The sequence below is a fragment of the Plectropomus leopardus genome, chromosome 7 (genome assembly GCF_026936395.1).
Source record: "Plectropomus leopardus strain MGB_pleo_1.0 chromosome 7, ASM2693639v1, whole genome shotgun sequence".
Classification (NCBI taxonomy): domain Eukaryota; kingdom Metazoa; phylum Chordata; class Actinopteri; order Perciformes; family Serranidae; genus Plectropomus; species Plectropomus leopardus.
This window is the reverse complement of record NC_142182.1, coordinates 10,439,435-10,460,178: the sequence shown is the minus strand read 5'-3', so window position 1 is coordinate 10,460,178 and position 20,744 is coordinate 10,439,435. Positions and strand designations below refer to the sequence as shown.

At 38.1% G+C, this 20,744-nt stretch overlaps 1 protein-coding gene across 3 annotated transcripts; it reads right to left on the bottom strand.

The window, feature by feature from the left end:
- Positions 1-1,789: 1,789 nt before the first annotated feature.
- Positions 1,790-19,103, bottom strand: neto2b (neuropilin (NRP) and tolloid (TLL)-like 2b). Of its 3 annotated transcripts, none has more exons than XM_088079898.1 (12): positions 19,003-19,103; positions 10,505-10,561; positions 10,167-10,311; positions 8,599-8,847; positions 8,344-8,391; positions 8,062-8,189; positions 6,792-6,893; positions 6,397-6,523; positions 4,911-5,024; positions 3,411-3,541; positions 2,849-2,941; positions 1,790-2,771 (listed from the first exon to the last, which is right to left on the bottom strand). In XM_088079898.1, exons 3-12 carry the CDS (start codon positions 10,309-10,311, stop codon positions 2,322-2,324), a joined length of 1,587 nt encoding a protein of 528 aa, XP_087936024.1. In that variant the 5' UTR covers positions 10,505-10,561; positions 19,003-19,103; the 3' UTR covers positions 1,790-2,321. The 3 variants fall into 3 exon arrangements, with proteins under 3 accessions (XP_087936024.1, XP_087936023.1, XP_042352557.2); XM_088079897.1 differs by lacking the exon at positions 19,003-19,103 and adding an exon at positions 12,456-12,822; XM_042496623.2 differs by lacking the exon at positions 19,003-19,103 and adding an exon at positions 12,456-12,821 and having other exon boundaries at positions 10,153-10,311.
- Between the last annotated feature and the right edge of the window lie 1,641 nt (positions 19,104-20,744).

The window sequence follows — 20,744 nt, the reverse complement described above, 5'->3', positions numbered from 1 at the left end:
TTGTTGAGTAATTTTAATATAATAATGAAAAGCCATGCCGCCTGCATCACCAGCACCTATTAATTAACCCCCATCAGTTATATTCAGTGTCAGCAGACAAAATCAAAAAATGAAACACAAGGATAGGCGGCCAATGCTTAACAATTTGGTGCTTTTGGTGGTTATATAATCAGATTATATAACACTAAAGCATCATGCTTTGGCGATTAAATTTTTAGAAACATTTCCACCAGCATACCTGCATGACACACCTTTTAGAAGATTCCCGATCAAAACATCCCCTCTTTGCAGAAATGCCAGAAACTGCTGATACTTCAAGCTAAGACTCTATTTGAAAAACAAGACGAGACATTTCCTAAACTAATGGTGCAGGAATTTAAATATTCATTCTCTTACAGACTATAATAACATTCTCTAACAACAAATTAAACAAAAACTGCAAGGAGATTTTTACAATGTTTGCTTAAAATGTATTCATGCCTCCTCTTAAAGCACTTTTTAGACCCTGAATACTGATTGAGACATATTTTTAAAAATCAATTTGCTTTACAATAAGGATACAACTTGGTAAAATAAGTCTTTTTTAGCCATCTGTCAAATACCTACATTGTGCATGTTTTTTGTTTGTTTACTTTTTTGTGGTCTTTTGTGGTATTATGATGAGAAAACGACTTAACAGGAAACTGATCTCTAAGTCAATCAACTCTTTTATAACACATCAACAAGCACTCACTGCTTTCTCACGTGGACACCCATCAGTTATAGTCAGTATTGACAGCTAAAAATAAAAATGAAACATGAGGATGTGCTGCCAATGGCAAACAGTTTTGTGCGTATATAATCAGAGCATAAAACATCTTATTGTGGCAGATACAGTACTTAAGTCCTAAGCAGCATACCTGTGTGACACACCTTTTTGGAAATACCTGATCTACACACACCTGCTTCCTGGGAAGGAACACCACTGACTGCTGATGGTGATATTATATCTTAAAACAGAAACCAAAAGCCTTTCTTGTGCCAGGTTGCAGACGTGTTTTTTTTTCTGTGTTAGTTTCTATGTGGATTGGCTTGCTTCTGGAGCAAGCATTAACTTCATTTCGCAGCCCTGGAGGTTGCTACTTGGTTTGAATCTGCTACAGCAACAAATGTCATCAGGTTGTCCAGCAAAAAATGGTGCTTAATTCCTATCTATTACTTATTCTGTGGGCCATATGTTTCAAATCCCAGTATATTAGGAACACAGAATTGAAGGCTAGACAGTGACATACATGCTACAATGACTTTTCGTTTTGTTGTATTTTTGGTTCTTTGCATACTCAAATTTCATAGTGTGCAATCTCAAGATCTAGTCTTGTTATCTGTTTCCTTGTGCACGGACTGACCTGGGAAAGAAAGCTTTTATGTGCTATGCTTCCCCTCACTTGGAATAGCCTTCAAAAATATTTAAAACTCAGAGAATTTGTCTCTCTGCCTGATTTTAATTCAAGTACAGTAATTTGGTACTTGTCATTGTGTAAAGGTATTTTAATATTTCTACATGTTACTATATCTTTTTGTTATTTTTTTATTGTGGTTACTGTTGCTTTTGTTACTGACCTGGACACGTCTCCTTTGAAAAAGAGATTGTTGATCTCCTGGTTAAATATGGGCTAAATAAATTAAATAAATACTATCATACACTGTATACCCTTGCAAAATGTCAGGAAGGTATAGAAGTATGAAAAAATAGATACTGGCCAAGCAAAGTCCATTTCGAAGGTGAGATAAGATGCTTCCTAAACAATGGTGCAGAAATGCATATATTTATTTTTTTTAATACAGGTAATAACAGATTTAACAAAAACTGAGGACTGACTTTTACATTGTTTGTTTAAAATGCAATTCAGCTTCTTCTTAGAAGACTCTTTCACACTGACTCAAAACATATTTCAACATAATCTATTTGCATTACAGTAAAATGTATTTAACAAAATACATTGATAACAAGAACAACACACGGCATTATCATCTGTCTTCACTTTTACACTGATCACAAATAAAACGGCAGCTCCCTGTCATCTGTTTCAGTGTCCAAGCAGAGTTGGCAGTGCTCAAGTATCAGAAATTTCACAAAACGTGAAGATCTGCTCTGCAGCAGATCCTTTGTTTCCCACTGCAATGAGAAGGAGGCAAGTAGAATGACGAGAAGTCAAGGTTGGCTCTGTGGTGTTAAATGTCTCATCCTCTTTAACGTGCAGAGTTCTGCCCTCAGATTGTGGCACTGATTGACAAGTTGTTGCTGCAGTATATTTACTGTACAAAACTTGTTTTTTTCTTTTTCAGAAGTCCATGGACAAGGATCTTTGCTGGGCCATTTCATAGTTCCCTCTTCGGCTTCCTGCTCTGCGCACATACACATCATACCTTCCATCTTCCTCCTCCTCTTCGTCTTCCTCCATCACTCTATCCTGCCGCCCCAGTGCTCTTTCCCCCATACCATGATGGCCGTGCATTCGGCCTGGCTTCATACTAGGCCAGCTCTTCTTTCGCATGCTGCTGTTCAAGTCCCTGAAGGGCGGTAAGGCGCTTTGGAAATCCCCTCTGAAAGAGGGAAGCTCCATGGATCCCCTGCCCATACTATGTGCACCTGGAGTGGCTTTGATGGAGTTGACAGAAGCCTGCGAGCCACAGTGGTGTTCGTGGATGCAGCGTGAGCCTGACGAGGATCTCCTGAGCGCCTGCAGGGACTGAAGTTCCTCTGATAATTCTCCGAGGTCCCCAGACATCTCCTAAAAATGGATACTGCTGTTTCATAAAAGAAAATCACCAACTACAGCTGGTAATGTGTTAGAGTAACCAAACTAACCTTGTCTCTGAGAGTAAAGAGTTCATAATGCGGAGGGTCAAATGCCTCCTGGAAGTCGCCCCGCTGGAAGAGGTTATTCTTACGCACCAACACCTTCAAATTATGATTAAACACAAATGGGTATAAACTTTCTTTTGTCCCATTTGCAATCAACGTTTTTAACATGCACAATTCTCAAGTGTACTGTTTTTGTGGCACTTTAAGACTTTAAATGATTGGAAATGATTGTGATCAATCCTTTTATTGACATTTCTATATTTTAATTACTTTTTTAAATGGGTGACCGAGCTCACTTCTTTTATTGACACTTTAAGAGGACCTTCATTGATACTTTAACTTTTACTGTTGATCTAAGATTGCTTTTAATCAAGTTTGGTTGTGTGCTGCTATGATGTCCTATGTCCCTGTTGACTGTATTGTTAAATTGTTTTGTACCGCCAACTGCATATCAAATTTCCCCTTGAGGGACAATAAAAGCTCTGAACTGAAGTAAACTAAACACACTGTATGAATCAGTCATGTCTACAAACATATTTTGTAGCATGACACAAAATAATGTTACCTTCTTTCGCGGCTGTTTGACTTGCACCAGAATGGAGACGATAAGAAGCAGTAGCACCACACCCGTTGACACACAGATAATTGTCCCATGAGTCTTTGTGATCTGGTGAAAAACACCTTTGTTCTTTTTCTCTGGATGATGAATGTGAAAAGAATGAGAAAGAGAGATAAAATATGAAGGACATTTGGAGGCACAGAAAGAACATCAGTCAATTACTTGTTGCAATCCCCCTTTGGGACATTCTCTAGCTTTGGTTGCCAGGAACAATTTAGAGCCCTCACTAAAATACAGTTTCACTGATAAATAGCCATCCTAATCAACTGAGGTGCTTAGAAGCCGCTAAACAGCTGAAAGGCCTTAAAGGTCTTTTAGCTAGAAAGGCGCTTAGGATGATGAGATTGTTATTTTCTTGCCAAGAGCACATTATAAAGGATTATTCCATTCTGTCCAATCTTACCAACATGCACTCCTGTAAAATGACATGTTCAGGGGAGTATGTGAAGAGAAATTCACAGCATCTGCTGCATCAGCTGAGCTGGCTATATGTATCAGATGGAGCAATTAAGTTATAAAATGAGGAGAAAAACAAAACTATTTTAAAAAAAGGTTTAAGTGGATAATGAATAGGAGCTATTGTAATTTAGCTCTCTATATCAAGTCTTAGTCATCTCGGGGAGCAGTCATCTCTTCTTTTCTCTTTTAATCTTCGTATTTGTACTATATATTCTTTTTTATTTGTATTTTTTTCATATGTGTAAGTCTTAAGTGTACACACACATATACATATACTTAAGTATTACCATATGTTACTCCTTGTCATTTTTATTTATTTATGAGGGTTTTTTTTTGTTTGTTTTTTGTTTGTTTTGTAATGTTTTGTTTTGGTTTGTTTTTTGTTTTCTTTACTTAGCCCTTTGTTGCTTTACAGGGTTAAAATTATGATAAAGGAAAAAAATATGGAATTATGAAAAAACAGGCAGAATTTTAAATATAATATGGGATCAGAGATATTTTTCTACAATTTTAAAATTACAATAACACTCAAAAGACTTAAACCTTCACAGTAAAGACTATTATCCATCTTTACTTATTATTATGTATAGATTATTTGTTATTATGATGTACCTCTGGGTGACACACCTATTTATGTAATTTTTAATTTAAAAGTAAATATCATCAATACATGAGCTATGTAATGAGTGAGATACATGAAATAATTTGATGACAATAAAAAAGAAAAGTAAAAAAATATATATGCATTGCTCTGTGGTATCAAAACTTACATAAAATACTTATTTGGGGAAAAGATGAGAGGGGGCACTGTGTGACTGTCTACTTTACGTATTATAGCCACAGGTTCTCAAGGAAGCTCAGTGTGACACAACAAGCCTGATACGAATGCATCATATTACATAAGACGACACAACTCGGTGTAATACAGCACAACATGGCAGATTTTCTAAGAAGGAATTAGAAAGTGCTCTGGCACAACTGGAGTACCTTTGCAGTTGCTTTCATCCCAGGGAAAGACGCAGTTCTGTATGCCGTTGCACACCAGAGAAGTGTTGATGCACATGTTACTGTGGCAGAAGAATGCGCTGCCTAAACAGGGCGCTGAAACACACAAACACAGGTGTATCAGTGTGTGATGCAACAGTTGGGAAGAAGTATTTTTGATTATTAGCCAAAGTTATGTAACAGCTTCCCATTTATAAAGTACTTACTGAATTATGGATACATGCTCTTTCTCTCTTTTTTAAGGGATCCATGGACACCCAGAATTTTTGGGTCCTTAGAGTTACTGCAGGGCGGCTGCTATTTTTTTATTTTTTATTTTTTAAATGTAACCCTTTAACACTTGGATCAAAATTTATTTTCTTGCGCTATGTTCAGAAAACTCTCACAAGCGTTTAAACCTTTGAAACCTGAGAGTATTGGTTTCATTGCGAAAACATTAAAAAAAAAAGAATGAGCAACTTGGCCTATAATTATATTTTTTAAATTATTTTACAAAAAAAGATATATGTGTTGTTTTTAGCACTTTCTTAGGGACTATTGTGTTTTTTGTTTTCAACTTTTGTGTGTGTGACCTTTGTGTGTGTTTCAGGTAATTTTCTTGTAACTTTTTATTTATTTAGTTCTTTTTGGACAATTTCTTGTTAAGCTGCTAATGCTTTTTTCCATACATATATTTTTAAATCCAGATATTTTGCTCAGGTTTCAAATAGATAATTGAAGTTCTAACTGAAGTTTAAAGATTAAAATCTTTCTGAAAATACACATTAACATGAATCCAATACATTAGTAAAGATAGTAACTGTCACCCATGAATCCTTGTGCCATCATGTCAGTTACCTAGCGCTAAATCTCTATGCGGCACCTGTCCATAATTAGCAAGCTAGTTAGCTGGCACTTACTTACTTTTAAAAAATATTGGCCAGTTAGCTGTATTATTATTTTGTTTAAGCGTATATTTGTGAGCCACAATGGATTGTTTTGTGACTTATCAAGCAAGAGACACTTAAACGCTATCAAACACAGGAGCAAACATGATACATAAATGTATGAATCAGCCATAATTATTATTCAAATAACATAGTATTGTGCGTACTAAACAGTATTTTATGGCACTTTAGACTTCCCTATATATTATTGTGAATGTATGCAACTCATTTTTATAATATTTTGTAGGAGGTCACTGATCTGTCTCTCAGGTGAAGGGGTTGTTGGCCTGAAAAACATTGGAGACCCCTGCATTAAGTTATTGAATCAACAACTGCTGCTAAGGCAGCTTTATTCTTAAAAAAAAAAGAAGAAAAAAAAGCAGCGGTATCAATTGTGAACCACAGGAGGGTGCTGCTACAAATCTGTTTGCATCATACATCCAATCCATACTTCCCCTGCCAGCCGCCGACACTAAATAAAAGGGACTATGGTAAAAATATCCAATGACTCATGTTAAAAACAATCTGAAGAAGAAACTCACGGTCTGCAAAAGAAGTGAACAGCATCCGGAAGCGGCTCAGGCGACTCGTTTCATCGGCCCACATCCTCACCACTCCCACACCGGTGTCCAGCATGATGTCATTAGCTACTGTACTACAAAACTTGGCCTGCAAGAAACCACACACCATTTTCTCTTATAGATTTTTGGATGTGCAGTCTCATTGAGGCCAAGGTCTGTAGAGCAGTTGCTACAAATTTATGATCAAAATGTTAGAATAAATGTATGACAAGGAAAAAAAGATAAACCCTGTTGTGTAGCAGAAGGAGAGAGAAATTCAGAACAGAGCGTATAATGCAAAATTTCACGTAAAGGGGCATTAAATACACACGCTGTAGTAATATACTGTATATTACACAAATCATAAAATATATTACCTTCAGGTCCTCAATGGCATTACTGCCATCATAAACAGCTACAAAGTTCTTCTTACATTCATTTGAGTTTTCCATCTGGTATTCCAAGAATCGCAGGTAAATCTGCAACAAACAACAAGGACACATAAACTGCACATTTTTCATACAGTTCAGTGTATATTTTTGCTCGAAGAAGGCATGTTTGAAGGCATCGCAGCATTAAAGGATCCAAAATAAAATCAATTCAAGCCTGCTTTACTGCACATGTGCTTATGGATACTGCGGGATTATCAGTGCTTTTGTTTGCACATATGTCAGTCTGTGGATATACTGTCAGTGAATGTTTGATCACAAAAGATGTAAAGCGCATTTATCTTGGGCTTTTGTGAATCTCAGTTCAGATCCACATGCTTTGTCTTGGAGATTATGTAAAGGATAAGGAACAAACACAACACAACAGATGTGGAGGAGATGAACAGCAATGCAAACTCATTTTGTGTCCAATGAATCACATCCTCCATCCTTAACTTAATTTTGTGGAGAAGTATTTGGTTAACCCTTTAAAATCTTGATAGAATTTTTTTTTTGTGTTCCATTCAGATTCTTCCATAAGAATTTAAACATTTGAACCCTCAGCAAATTGGTTTGCTTTATTTTGAAAACATGCGGAAAGAGGCAATGAGCAACTTACTTTGTTTAATTATTCCACAAATTGTGTAAAAATTAGTGGATTTGGAAAATTAGGAGAAATGTTTTTTAAGCAACTATGTTTATCATAATATATTTAAAAATATTTTGAGAAACATTATTATTTATACACACTTTTTTCACAATTTCTTTGCTAATTTTATTGTAATTTATTAATTTCTCACTGCATTTTCCCCATGCTTTAGAAAGAGATCAAGCCAATTTGCTTAGGTTTCATAGGGTTAAATCTCTTCTTAACATCATACTTTTGTTTTTCCTCAACATTTTTGTCTGACTATCAATCATGGACATATAGTATCTGTGTAAGTGAAAGGTGTTTATAGATTTTATATTGTTTTATTTTATCTAATTTCCATTTTTGTCACATTTTATCCTTATTTAGCACTTTTTACCCTTTTTTTGATCTTGCGTCTGACTCTTGAGCTGCTGTAACATGTACAGTTTCCACAGTATGGGATTAATAAAGCCTTATCTTATCTTATTCTTGACTTGATCATGCAGTTATCACTTATATGGACATTAAGCTTCTTCTGCTGTTGTGCTTTAACAAAATGCAAATATATAAAACTTTAACATGCCATACCCTGTTGTTGGTTGGGGCTCGTATAGTCCAGATGCAGTCCACTGCCTGGTCTGGCCTCACTTTATATTCCTCCTCCACCTGACTGGAACGGATCAGGCCATCGGCCCCAGTCAGCTCAAACTGACAGTCTGACCCACGGACAGCGACAAGAGGCAAATCAAAGGAAAACAGAGGAGACAAACGGGGATTAGAGGTGATGACTGCCATGACTTTCATCACATATTAATTTAAAGATGTGCAACTGAGGTTACTTGAGTCAGCTGAGCTGTGTGGTTGCACTACCTGGGATGGGATTTAAGAGTCCTCCCACATGTAGATGAAATTCAGGATCTTTGGAGGGAATTACAGAGACAGATACTGAGATATCACACAATCAGAGGCATCATCAGTGGAAGTATTAGATTGTATAATAACAGCAGAGACAATTGACTGAAGTGTTATTTGATGAGACCGGATAAATATTCAATGATTATTTAAGGTGCAGTGAGAACATTGCAAAACAGGGATCAATAAACCGGCCCATGGTGTTTTAATCACCTGCAGTAAAGCTGTACCGGACCTGGAAGCCAATCCCCTCCAGCTCCTCATCGCTGAAGAAGCGGATCCACATGAAGCGTCCACTGGAGAGGACCAGTCCAGGACTGGCAGAGCCACAGAATCGATTGATCAATGGTGAGAAGCTGAAGGGGCCATCCCGAACCTCAATGTGGTCAAAACGACACTCAAATGACGCTTCGATGTAGAAGGTCTGATCGAACAGCAGCTCTATCCTCTGGCGGGGCAGTGCTGGGGGAAGCAGAGCAGTGGGTCACGTCTACTGCCACAGAGGGATCCAGGGATATAATGCCAGCAAAGAACGGACAGTGCAGTGAAAAAAATGTGCTCCTGTCAAATTTTTACCCTAGAATTATAGTAGGTCAGACGCTTTTGTGGGCTCCTGAAGCAATTATAGGAGAACTGGTGCACGAAATGACAAAGTTTGATGCATCCTTTGGTGTGAGATATAATGTACTGTATAAAGTTACTGTAACATAAGTGCAAGCTTACTTGCACTTTAGTGACCATAGAGTAAAAACCTTAGCCGAGGTCCAGTGTGTGGGATTAAGGGGAACATTTTGGCAGAGATGGAATATGACATAATGAGTATGTTTTCTTTAGGGTATAATCACCTGAAAATAAGAATTGTTGCATTTTTATTACCTCAGAATGAGATATTTATACCTACATATTATAAGCGGGTCATTGTCTATTGGATTCATCACCATGTTTCTACAGTAATGGACAAAGTAAACACTGGCTCTAGATAGGGCTATTCAGGTTCTTGTGGGGGTGTCTTTGCATTGGCCACCATAGTAAGCACCCCCTCAGTGACAAGAGCATCCAAAAAACACTGATTTTTAAAATGTGAAACTGCTTTATTCCATGCTTTTACTGGTTTTAATCATTGGGGTCCGTTTGTTTTGGAGAGGAAGAGACCTCTGCAGACAATTTGGCTCCTGAACATCTGGATCAGAGATAAGGTGAGCAGCACACATTAAATTATCAGAGAAAGAAGGTGAGCACACATTAACACATGCAAACTTGGTTAACTGCCTGTTTCTGATATGCCAAACATCACTGAAGAAACACTGATTTATTCAGTGTTTTACTGGATTTAATCACCTGGTCGATTTGTTTTGGGGAGTAAGAGACCTCTGCGGATGATTGGGCTCCCGGTAAAAACCTGAATAATGAACACTGAAGGAATCCTAACCAGATAATTGTCAGCTGGTTGCAGTCTGCAGTTCTCAACGCTAAATCTTACTGTTCCTTTAAAGATATTACCATTCAAAATACTAATATAATAATAATACAAACACCATGCAGACTAATTTATGATGAGAAATTTGGATGTCATTGTCGATGGAAAGAGGTAATAACAACAGATTGTTACAATTACAAGCGTTATTTTGTTCGTGTGATCAATTTTCATCAGTATAATCTGACCTAATTTAATGTCAAAATCTGCAACATTCACAGAAACTTGAACAGCAGCTCAACTTTTTTCCACAGCAGTGAAATGATCAGGCTCAGGTGCATGTTGTTGGTTACCTTCCAGTACGTACAGGCACTCCTTGTTGGGGGGGTATGTTTTCGGGTAGTTTGGGGAGCTGAAGGTGCCGCCATCTGTGTTTCGTGCCCAGTTTCCACAGTGATTAGATTGCCTAGGCCGTTGAGAGGGTCGAACCCCTTGTGATCCTGCACCTCCATCTATGTGTATAAAACAGACATTCTGACATTTAGCGATGGAAAAATGATTTGTGCAGTTAATGATACAGACATGATGAAGACATCCGGCACCTGGGAGGTAATTGTAGGGCTAACTGTGCAAAAATACATCACTGATCTTCAATTAAATTATAGTATGTGTCTTGATTTAATGTAGTCCCTCTAGCAGCCTTACCTTTAGTCTTTTGTGCCAGAGCAAATCCTTCCTCAATGAGAAGGAGAATAATCCACACTGTAAAAGAAGCCGACAGTGAGGAAGAGTACAATCAAGGAAAAAAGGAAATGGAGCGAGCTTAGCCGGATTTATGTGTCTGTGCTTGTTTTCTCAGTGCACTCATCTGAATCCCTGAATGTATATAACAGGTCAGGCTAGTGCAGTTCAAAAGCTTGACAGGTTAAGAATAAGGACACGCTGCTTCCGCCATCTGCTTGCTTAAACTCTTCCTATTTTTACATCCTACTTTTTTTCCCTTCAGATTTATATGTGGACGAGAACTGCTGACAGTCTGTCTGCCGTGACACTGTACAAAGATCTCTAATGGTAAATAAAAAGTCTCTGTGTCATGAAGTCATATTTTGGGCCACATTTGTGTCTATTACATAAAATATGACCTAAATAGAGCATCTCGCCTGGAGGCACTAGGCCACTAAAATTTTGAATTTTCACCAAAGTGGCGTGATGACATGTTGCTGTGAACGTCCACTCACAAAATGCAAGTTACAAAACAGCAGTTATCACATATACCATGTATGTTTGTTTTAAGTGGCTGTGAGAGTTATAGGACCTATAGGAGAGGACCAGTGTGAAACTTTTAAAACATCTTTCTAAACATGATTAATATCTGTGTTTGGTGTTAGGAACAGAGAGTGGCATCAGTTGTGGCTGTTGATGATTTAATGGTTGCCTCTGTCTGCTCACTTGCTCCTGAATACTCTATTCGACTTTACCATACATGCTTAAAATGGATAAAAACTGGTAAAATAAATAAACAAGAAAACCTCAAATATGGATGTACAATAGGATAATGTGGACATGTGGAACACACTACCAACTGACATAAAATTAGCGCAACAAAAGTCTTAAAGGTTGTCTGAAGCAAAATTTGAAATGTAAGCATTTTCTAATGTTCTGTACCTGTATCCAACCTTGATATCTTACTTTTGTGTTTTTTTACTGTACCTGTATGCTGCAATTCTATGTAGCTTAACCATGATGTTAATATTACCCTTATCTTCTTTTTTTTATCATAACTGTTATTGTAAGCACGTTATTGTATGTAACCTTCATTTTTAAAAAAAAAACCAAAAAACTAAAAGGCTAACTAGGGGCAGGAGTTGGAAACTAACAACAGCTACTATATAATCTCTATATGTGAAACATCAGTTACTACAGCTTGTTTGTAACATGCTAAAGTTGCACTTTGTTAATTTGCATTGTCCCTTTCAAATAAACTATATGGGAAAAAGAATAACTACGCTGCAAATCGTAACATTGTTTTTTGTCTGACATGACACTTCATTGAAGACTTAAATGTTTTTGTCTATTTGATGAATTTATTCCACTGAACTGCTTCCACTGAGACCATATTCTCTCTGTATATTCGGAGGAAGAAGTGAGGCAGCAACAGCGACCAAAATCTTCCTGTCCAGGCAGAGCCACAGCGATGCAAGAGGGGAAATAGATTTTTTACCTTTTTATAGGCTACTTTAATACGAGTGAAGCGCGGAGTGCAGTGGGGAGCTGTCACTTCAGCACCATGACTCGTCACACTAGAGATTTCAACAGAAAGAGATTAGTTTGGCGTTTTTCTGTCTTTAAAAATGTCTGCAAGATTTAGAAATCCTTGCACGTATACTTTTTTTTCTCCATAAAGCCTTATTGCGATGTTATTATTTTGTGCAAAACGTGCAAATTGCACTTGAAGTCTGTGAACAACGTACAAAAAATGTGTCAAGAGTCTGCCAAGAAAACGACATCTCGAAAAAAAGATTATCAAAGATTAGAAACTCCTGCCTCTCTTGCATCTCTCCCTCTCTCTCTCTCACACACACACACACACACACAGACACAGAGGGAAAAAACATCAAACGCCCTAAATCATGCAAATATGGATTATCCCACTCACCTGCACGCATCCTCTCAGCTGAAGTCCGTTTTCTGGGGTTTGATTTCAAACTTGACCAACTGTTTATCCCTCACATCCCTCCGTCTATGGCACGGATTAGCGCGTGTTAAAACCGCTGATTTACAAAATCCAACTTTCACCTTTTCATCCTAATCCCATTGGTTAAGATGAGAGAAGCTTCGGGGGCAAAAAACAGCTGATGAACTTCTGACTCATCATCAAGCCTTCCGTATAGAGTAAAAAAAAAGTCAGATGAGGTTAATTTTCCAGCGCGGGGACGCAGTTGTTGCTGCAGAGCTCAAGTCTGTCTCAGTCTGAGACTTGTCCTCTCAAATACACGGATGATCTGTCTGCGGCTGCTCGCGGTTTTAAGATTGGGCTCAGTTGGCGCGAGAAGGGGGAAGAGCTGATTGCGCATGCGCACCAGCATACACAAGTAATAAGAAGCGATATGGTAATCCTCTCATTGCCTGTTTTGGCATTATGATGAATTACATCAGGAATTGCCATATTTAAAAATTTAATTAGCTGATTCAGGGCAAGTGTCCAGATGGTGTGCGCACACACAGATACAAACACGCGCACACGCACACAGAGGGGGGACACCTGTGCCAAAAAGCTCAGCGGGCATAAATCAGTCACACATTGCATTCCTGTGCATTTCTATGCAGAGCAGAGCAGGGCACATTCCCTGCTGTCTATTCTCATTTCTCTCGAAGGACACACGGCGCCTAAAGCCTAAAAAGCTGTCTGGAGCTGCAGAGAGATGAAAACGAAAGCCAAGAGTTGGTGGGATGGAGATTTTTCTTTGATGATGCGCTGCCTCTTAACAACAGAACCTGTCACCAGGTCCACTCACAGGCAGATTTGTGCCTCTTTAGCTGATTGTAACTGCTTTAAATCAGCGACATTGCTTGCAGATATGGACAATGTCAAGGTGTCTCTGCCAGCTAAAGACACTCTCACTTTGACAGATGCCTGGGTGCAAATGAGTGATATATTCTAACACCCCTGCCTTTCACACTTGGATAGTAATAGCATCCATACTACAAAACCTTTTAGGCTTACACTTCGTAACTATGTGCAATTGATGTTAAAAAAAAATCACTGTTGACTGTTGAGTTTGCACCTTGTTTTTTACTATTGCATCTTGCTGCTTTTTAATACTGCACCTTGTTGCTTTTTAATTTTGCACCTTGTTTTTTTTTTATCATTTATATTGTTTATTATATAATTTATACTATTTATGTTGTTCTTTTAACAGTTTGGATTTCACTTATTTTATGTATTTATTTTTATCCTTGTATTGTATTTGGAGTGAGTGTTTCTTTTGTCTGTACATGGAGCTCACTCAATCAACTATAGATATGGCAATAAAGTACTTAATCTTGAATGTAACTGTTTTCATTGGTTTATAATTGTCTGCAGATAAAAATCGGACATATCAAACACTGGCTCTAGAAAAGGCCATTTTTGTTTTCACGTCAGCCACTGTAGTGCTACATGCAATCTGCTACCTCACCACTAAATGCTATTAAATCCTACACACTGGACCTTTAGGCATGTTATACACCACTGGGCATGATGTGTCTCAGTAAAGAGTACAATATTTTCCTCTGAAATGTAGTGAGGTGAAAGCATTAAGTAAAGCACTATATTCAGGCAAAGTACAACTGCCTAACTATATGCAGAGTAATTCAGTAAATGTGCCCACCAGCTACCCACACAGGCTATACTGAAAAAGTCTAACACGTTATTTGTGTTGTACTTTTCTGCTGGCAATGATCTCATTTTCTTTCCTTCTCTTTTGAATCTCTGATTTTCATATAAAAATTGCAAAACAAATATTTGTCAGACAGAAAACAATAGCAGCCACCAAATTCCACAAACAACTAACAAAGCACAAAGTAATACATCCCATCAGAAAGCCTGGGAGACATATTTTCAAAGTCTCCAAGGCCATCATTATTCAGAAAGATAGGAATTTTTCTACAGCGGTAACAACCTTGGGGTGAATTAACACGGCAGGAGATGAACACAATCACTCGCACAATATACGCACAATCAAGTTGCATCATCTGAGCCTGTGCCTAAAGACGACACTATTCTCTTGTGATTGATTATAAAGTGAAAATGTTGTCTCAGAGATGCATGAATCATTTATTATCTGGGATGTTGTGTTTGGATTTGGAGGGACTGTTGCAACGTCGCCTCATCTTGAGCTGTGTGACATTTGAACTGCGGCGACAAAGTGAGAGTCGTCGACAAGCCTATATGAATACCAGCTGTTACAGACGGCCAGCTGTTTGTTACTCTGAGTCCGTTCGTCTGTCACTCAATCGCTCGTAAACACGGATGCAAACTGATACACCTTTTGTTTACAGCACATCAAAAGGTGCAAAAAAAATCTGCATCTGTTGCCATGGCAACCCTGCTGGTGTCTTGCCAGCTTCTTCTAAGGAAATTGGGGACCTAGAAAGCAGAAGGGTTTTTTTGGGGGGGTGGGAAGGGGTTGACAGAGACGGGGATCAAAGTGGAGCAAAAGACAAAATCTGTCTACCTGTGCCGCCACTGAAGGGAAAGTTAAAGTAACCTAAAGCCGATGGAAATACTGTGTTATCTTGAATCCCCTGTGAGCAGCTGTAATGTTGGGGAAGCTTTAATAATACTGAGGTGTCCTTGAGGTCTTTCATTTGCTTCCACTTGGCACATTACTGCAGCCCTGTAATTTCCCCAAATAAAGAGCTCTGTTACAGTCTTCAATGCACGACCTGTGTGTGGGCTCTCTTTGTAAGAACTATTCAACAAGCTGAAGAAAAAGAAGACTGATAGGAATGTGAATTTCCTACAGAATATACTGAATGAAAACAAGTTGGCCGTGTCCTTTGAAAATTTTGTATCTACAGAAATGTAACTGAAGCTTTGTGGGAAACTGTCACGATTTCTTTTGACAAAACATTTCTTCTCATCTTATCTTGATCAAAAGCTCAGAAACAGCTACAAATGGGCCACGTAGTGGGATTGTTTTGGCAGCGTTCACTGTTAACATCATCTCTGTATTTAAGGAAACAACCATTAAAAATCGCTCTGTTCAAAAGGCATCAAGAAGTTCCTCTTTTTCACTCATGAAAAACTGGCATGCATATATGTAAGCATGATCTAGGTGCTTTTTTTTACCCTTGTAGCAATAGTAAAAATGCACGGTGACTTACATGATTGCACCAAATTAAAGCTAATGACAAAGAACTGCAGAGTGAAACGTTGTCTCAATTCCAATCCCCAAAATCTTATTTAATCCTCAAAAAACATTCCTCCAGCAGCTGTAGATTAGACTCATGCGTTACGTGTAGGAAAATTTGAAGATAATCAGACATCTTTCTGTAATGTCACAACCTTTTTGGCAACCACCAAAAGGAGCGCAGCGACAGAAAAGTGGAACCAAAGGAGGATAATGAATCCTAAACTGTTCGGGATTGTAATTAGCATTTTGATTGGAGTCTTAACCAGGCAAGTGATTGCTCTTATTAGCTTGTGCTTAAGGACAAAATTAACATCTTTAATTTGGCTGAGTCTACGGTTGAGTGAGCCAGGTGACACTGCTGGGTGAAATCAACTTTCAATCCTTCCATTCTTACTTTTTTGTTATTGTTTAAGAACACGTACGTTTCTGCGTGAGTGCATGTACGTGTCTTGCATTAAAAATAACTAAAAATGGAGAGAAAAAAAACAAAAAACCCCAATGAGCTTTCAAGGACAAAGGTCTTCTTTAAGATCAGAGATTACACAGCAGGGGGTTGCATGCAGTTCAACATCAACATGTAACAACAGGGTCAAAAGGTCCCAGGGGCTTTTTAACTCTTTACAAGCACATTACTCCATAGTAATATGCCATGTGGACATGCTTTGAATCCATGCCAGTGTTGCTTGATCTGCCTCGGTGCAGAAAAACACAACAGATTGACGAATTTAGAAGAAAAACACTTTTATCAGCTTCCGAGGAAAAGTCATTAAGATACCACGAGCCAGTGATTGGCAGGAAATCCCTGTGGATTTGGCCTATTACTGTTGATGAGGAAGCACAGTAGCCTACAAGTCTCAGCGTTAATAGGGTGGAACAGAGCACTACATCCAAGTGACTTCTCATTTGTCAGCACATTGATTTGTGTTGTTTTGTTTGTCCTCACACACAAATTTTAATGCTACAGATTTTATTGCCTTTGGGTATTTGATGCCACAACTGTAGATTATGTCACAACTAATCGCCCTCATGCACCATGTTAAATCCTACACTTAGCTGAGGAGACAAAAACAGAAACAGTAAATGCCTTCACAGCATAATTTACTTGTTTCCTTTTTTTTCTTTGACGCACCATAGGAAGTTCATCAAAAACATTATCTACAGACTTCTGACTTGAAATTTAATCATCCCCATAGATGCTTTCTTACATAATAGTCAGCTTAAGGTTCAAAGCCAGACAGGCCCAGAAGCCCCAGTCGCTGAGAGTTGACACAAATATCCTATTCCTGGACAGATTTGGACATATGCGATATCATGGAGCAGGAGGAGCTGATGCTAAACTCCGTTCTTATCTCTGACCACAGATTAGACAGGAAAACAAGGGAGAGACAAATGACCTCATCAGACAAATGTCAGAAACACAATCAGCCATCAAAACAACCCAATGTGAAACCCATTTAAAAAAAAAAAAGGTTTATTGTTACAATTTTGAGATTATTTGCTCCCTGTTTCACTTTCACTCCAATCCTGTGTCTTTGGGTAATTTATATTGCTTCTTCTAATCTGTTTATGCTCAGACCCTGCTCTAATGGTGCACTGCATCTCTCCTGTGTTATTACAAATTCACTTATGGTTTGTCGTGTGTGATGTCTGCCCGATATCTTCTAACACCAATTCATCAGAGACAGTGGCAATCACAAAAAAACAACCACACAAACACATGCACTCAGTTTAACACAAAACTCATTTAGTGTCATGCACTGTAACTAGATGCCAAATCATTTACTCCCTTTGTGTCTCTTGTTCCCTTTGTGATCAGAACTAAACTGTGTGCATACTCAAGCAAATGAATATTTTGAGGAGAACAACGCCCTTTTGTTATTCAGAATATGTCACCCGGGAATTTGCTCCCTAAAGCATTTTCCAAAATTTCAAAGATGTGAAGTAAGCGTGTCACTAAGAAAAGTTTTTGGCAAAGCACCCTCTTCCTCCAAGTTCCCCTTTTTTTTAGGTGTTGGGCTGTGTGTGCCTTAACTAGAAAATCTGAAGGAGTTTGTGTGTCCTTTGTGTGTTGCTCCACAAGACAGGAGGAAAGGTTTCACTTGAATTTACACCATCTGTGAACATACATGCACGGGCGGAGTAGGAGACAGTGTGGCCCTGGGCACAGATATGCAAAAGGCACCACCACCGCCCCTGCATAAGAGCAAGACAAACAATTTTTTTGTGGTTTTGTGTCTTTTTATAGTCATTTTGTGTATTTTTAAGGTCATTTTGTGCCTGTTTGTTATTTGTGTCTATTTTTTTGTGTGTGTCACTGCCTGGTCAGTGCATCTTAATTGAGTGGCATTTCACTGGTGAAGGCCAGAGGGGGTCCTGACATTTTGAGCCTCTGGACCTTTGCACCGTAGGCACATCCAGTAATACATCCAGGGCTCAACAGTAAGGATTGCGCGGAGAAAGTGAAATGCCATGTTGGGCAAATAAAGTTGGTAACTAATTTAAATGTTATAGGAGGAATTAAACACACTGTCGAGCCATCACGCTTCCTTCTCACCAATGCTGAGAACTGCACGTGCAGAGCCGAGCGGGCACTTGCAAGTAAATGGCAGCAGGGTTTGCATGCGCGTGGTGTTCTTCTATGGTGTGTCATCACACAGCTACATCGCTAACAACTGGCCTGGCATGCATACTACAGAATTTTCAGCTGTTTTTGCACATCTGTGTACACAAGGATCGTTCTCACAGTGTTATCATATGAACGCACATTTTTTCTTAAAGGCAAAGAAAAGACTTTTCCTGTTTTAAGTAGGGCTGTTCTGGTCTAAATGTGGCCAAAGTCAAAGCTGATGAGCTGAACCACAATTGAGCATTTCAAATATTCTGAAAGCAGGAGTTTAGTTGGATGCTGTTAGAGTATGTGGGCAAAAGATTAAACATTTTACAATTAACATATGTATTTGTTGCTATCTGATAGCAGCTAGTATATATATGTTTATTTAAATTGTATAGGGGCAAGGAAAATTTGACTTTGGGTAAGTATATTTCTGGGCAGATTAAAATAAAACATTAATGCTGAAACCTGTACATTCATGCATACATTCACTTGTAAACACACATGCACTAAAATGATCCTGGTTGACATAGTAAGATATTATGTCTCTCCCGACACACAACATCAATTCCCTTTGTGACCACTGGAATATCTTCATTGAATTTAAAGATTCTGCTTTTCCTAAATCTTGCTCTCTTATGCCATATGGCCAATCACAGCAAGTATTTTTGGGACAGATGGCCAATGGTACTGACCTTTACTCAAAGCAGGGTTAAGCCTCAGAAGACAACTAGAAGATTAGTCTTGTTCTCACCACTTAGGACCCTCAGAGTAGGAATAAGGTGAAGAGGTGGCTGTGGAAAATGAGGAAATATAGATTAGATTAAGTGAAAATTAGATGCTGAACTGTCCTAATCAAGCCATTAATAACTAATTTAACTTATGTTTTCTTCACAAAGCTTGTCAACTAACAAAAATGTTCGGTACATGCTCAATTCAAAATATAATGTAATTATGGATTAGTGTTGTGCAATTCTAAATATGATTTTATTTTAAAAAACAATAGGCTTATTTAACGGGCATAAAAATCCTGACATCAATATTGAACCACAAACAAACAAAACCACAGTGCTGCTGATGCTCTCGTGTCAGCAAGTTCAGCAGACATTTTGGCCATGTTTAACCGACAAATTCAGCAGCAAGTAAAGCAGTGACAAGCTTTACTCCATCAGCAAACAGAAATCTTCTTAGCGCGGCTTGATCTGTGGCTGTGGCAGGAAGCCTGGAGGAGGATGAGTTCAATGCCACTTTAGGTTCTTCAAAGATGTTTGTGGTGTTTAAATCATTTTTCATAACTAATTTAATAATTTTTACTTTCTCTCCCACATTTTGGTTAACCTCCCCTCACAGGTTGTGTGTTTCACAGGAAATCAATGGAAATTATTGATTATCTGTTAATAATTATCTTTTTGAGCTTGTTGGAATTTTTGATTTTCCAGTGGTGTTACATGAAAAATACAAATGACAAAATGTAGGTCAGTAAATTAATTTTCAACAAGTGCCACTATTGACATCTGTTGTAAATAATATAATAATGTGGTGGAAGATTTTACGGATTTTTTTTGCATTCGTTACCACTTCAGCCATCTGATTACTTGCCGTTCCTAAAGTGCGCTGAACTCGACAGCCTATGAGAGAATGACATTGTGCGTGCATCTGGCTGTTAACATGCTCTCTGCCTTAAGGTTTTTTTTCCCCTCCCTTTTTCCCCACTTTTTAATTTAGTCAAACATACAAAGCCGGTCTTTGCAATCAAGGCCTAAGCACTTAGGAAGGAGCTTTACAGACATAATTAAAAGGCCTGAGTGGGAGAGGGCAGCTTTGAAACAAAGTGACAGAAAGTGAGAGTCTGATACAAGGTTGTTTAGAACATCAGAGATTGAAAGAGGGTGATGAAAGAAAAGAAAGAGGAGAAAAGAGAGGAAAAGTGAGAAAAAAAATGTGTCATGCGACTAGACTAGCATGGATTATCTGCTGCTGGCCAGTAAGACACACAGGGCTAAAAGCCCTTCAGCAAGTCCAAAAATGCATCTAAAAAAAAAAAGAAGCCATCAAACAACAACTTTTTTCATTATTACTGTTGTTAGTTTTTATTATTATTATTATCATTATTATTATTACTTTTATTCAATTATCAATAAAATTTGGAGTCAAAAATACAAAAAGTAGTGTTGATGATGAAACAAATAATATACTGAACAAACAAACATTACTGTACAAAACACAACACATGTCTTTGCTCACACTTTTCACAGTTTTAAGTTAAGACTAAAACTTTTTAAATGCACTAAAAGGATAAATATCTCTCAAATTTTGGTCATGAATTTATTTAAATGCTTCTTTTTTTCACCCTTTTTAAATTCAGTTTTTGTAGAGAGTACAGAGTAGTGCATCAACTATAGCTTATGCCAGAGCATCTGCATTAGGGAAAAAAAAA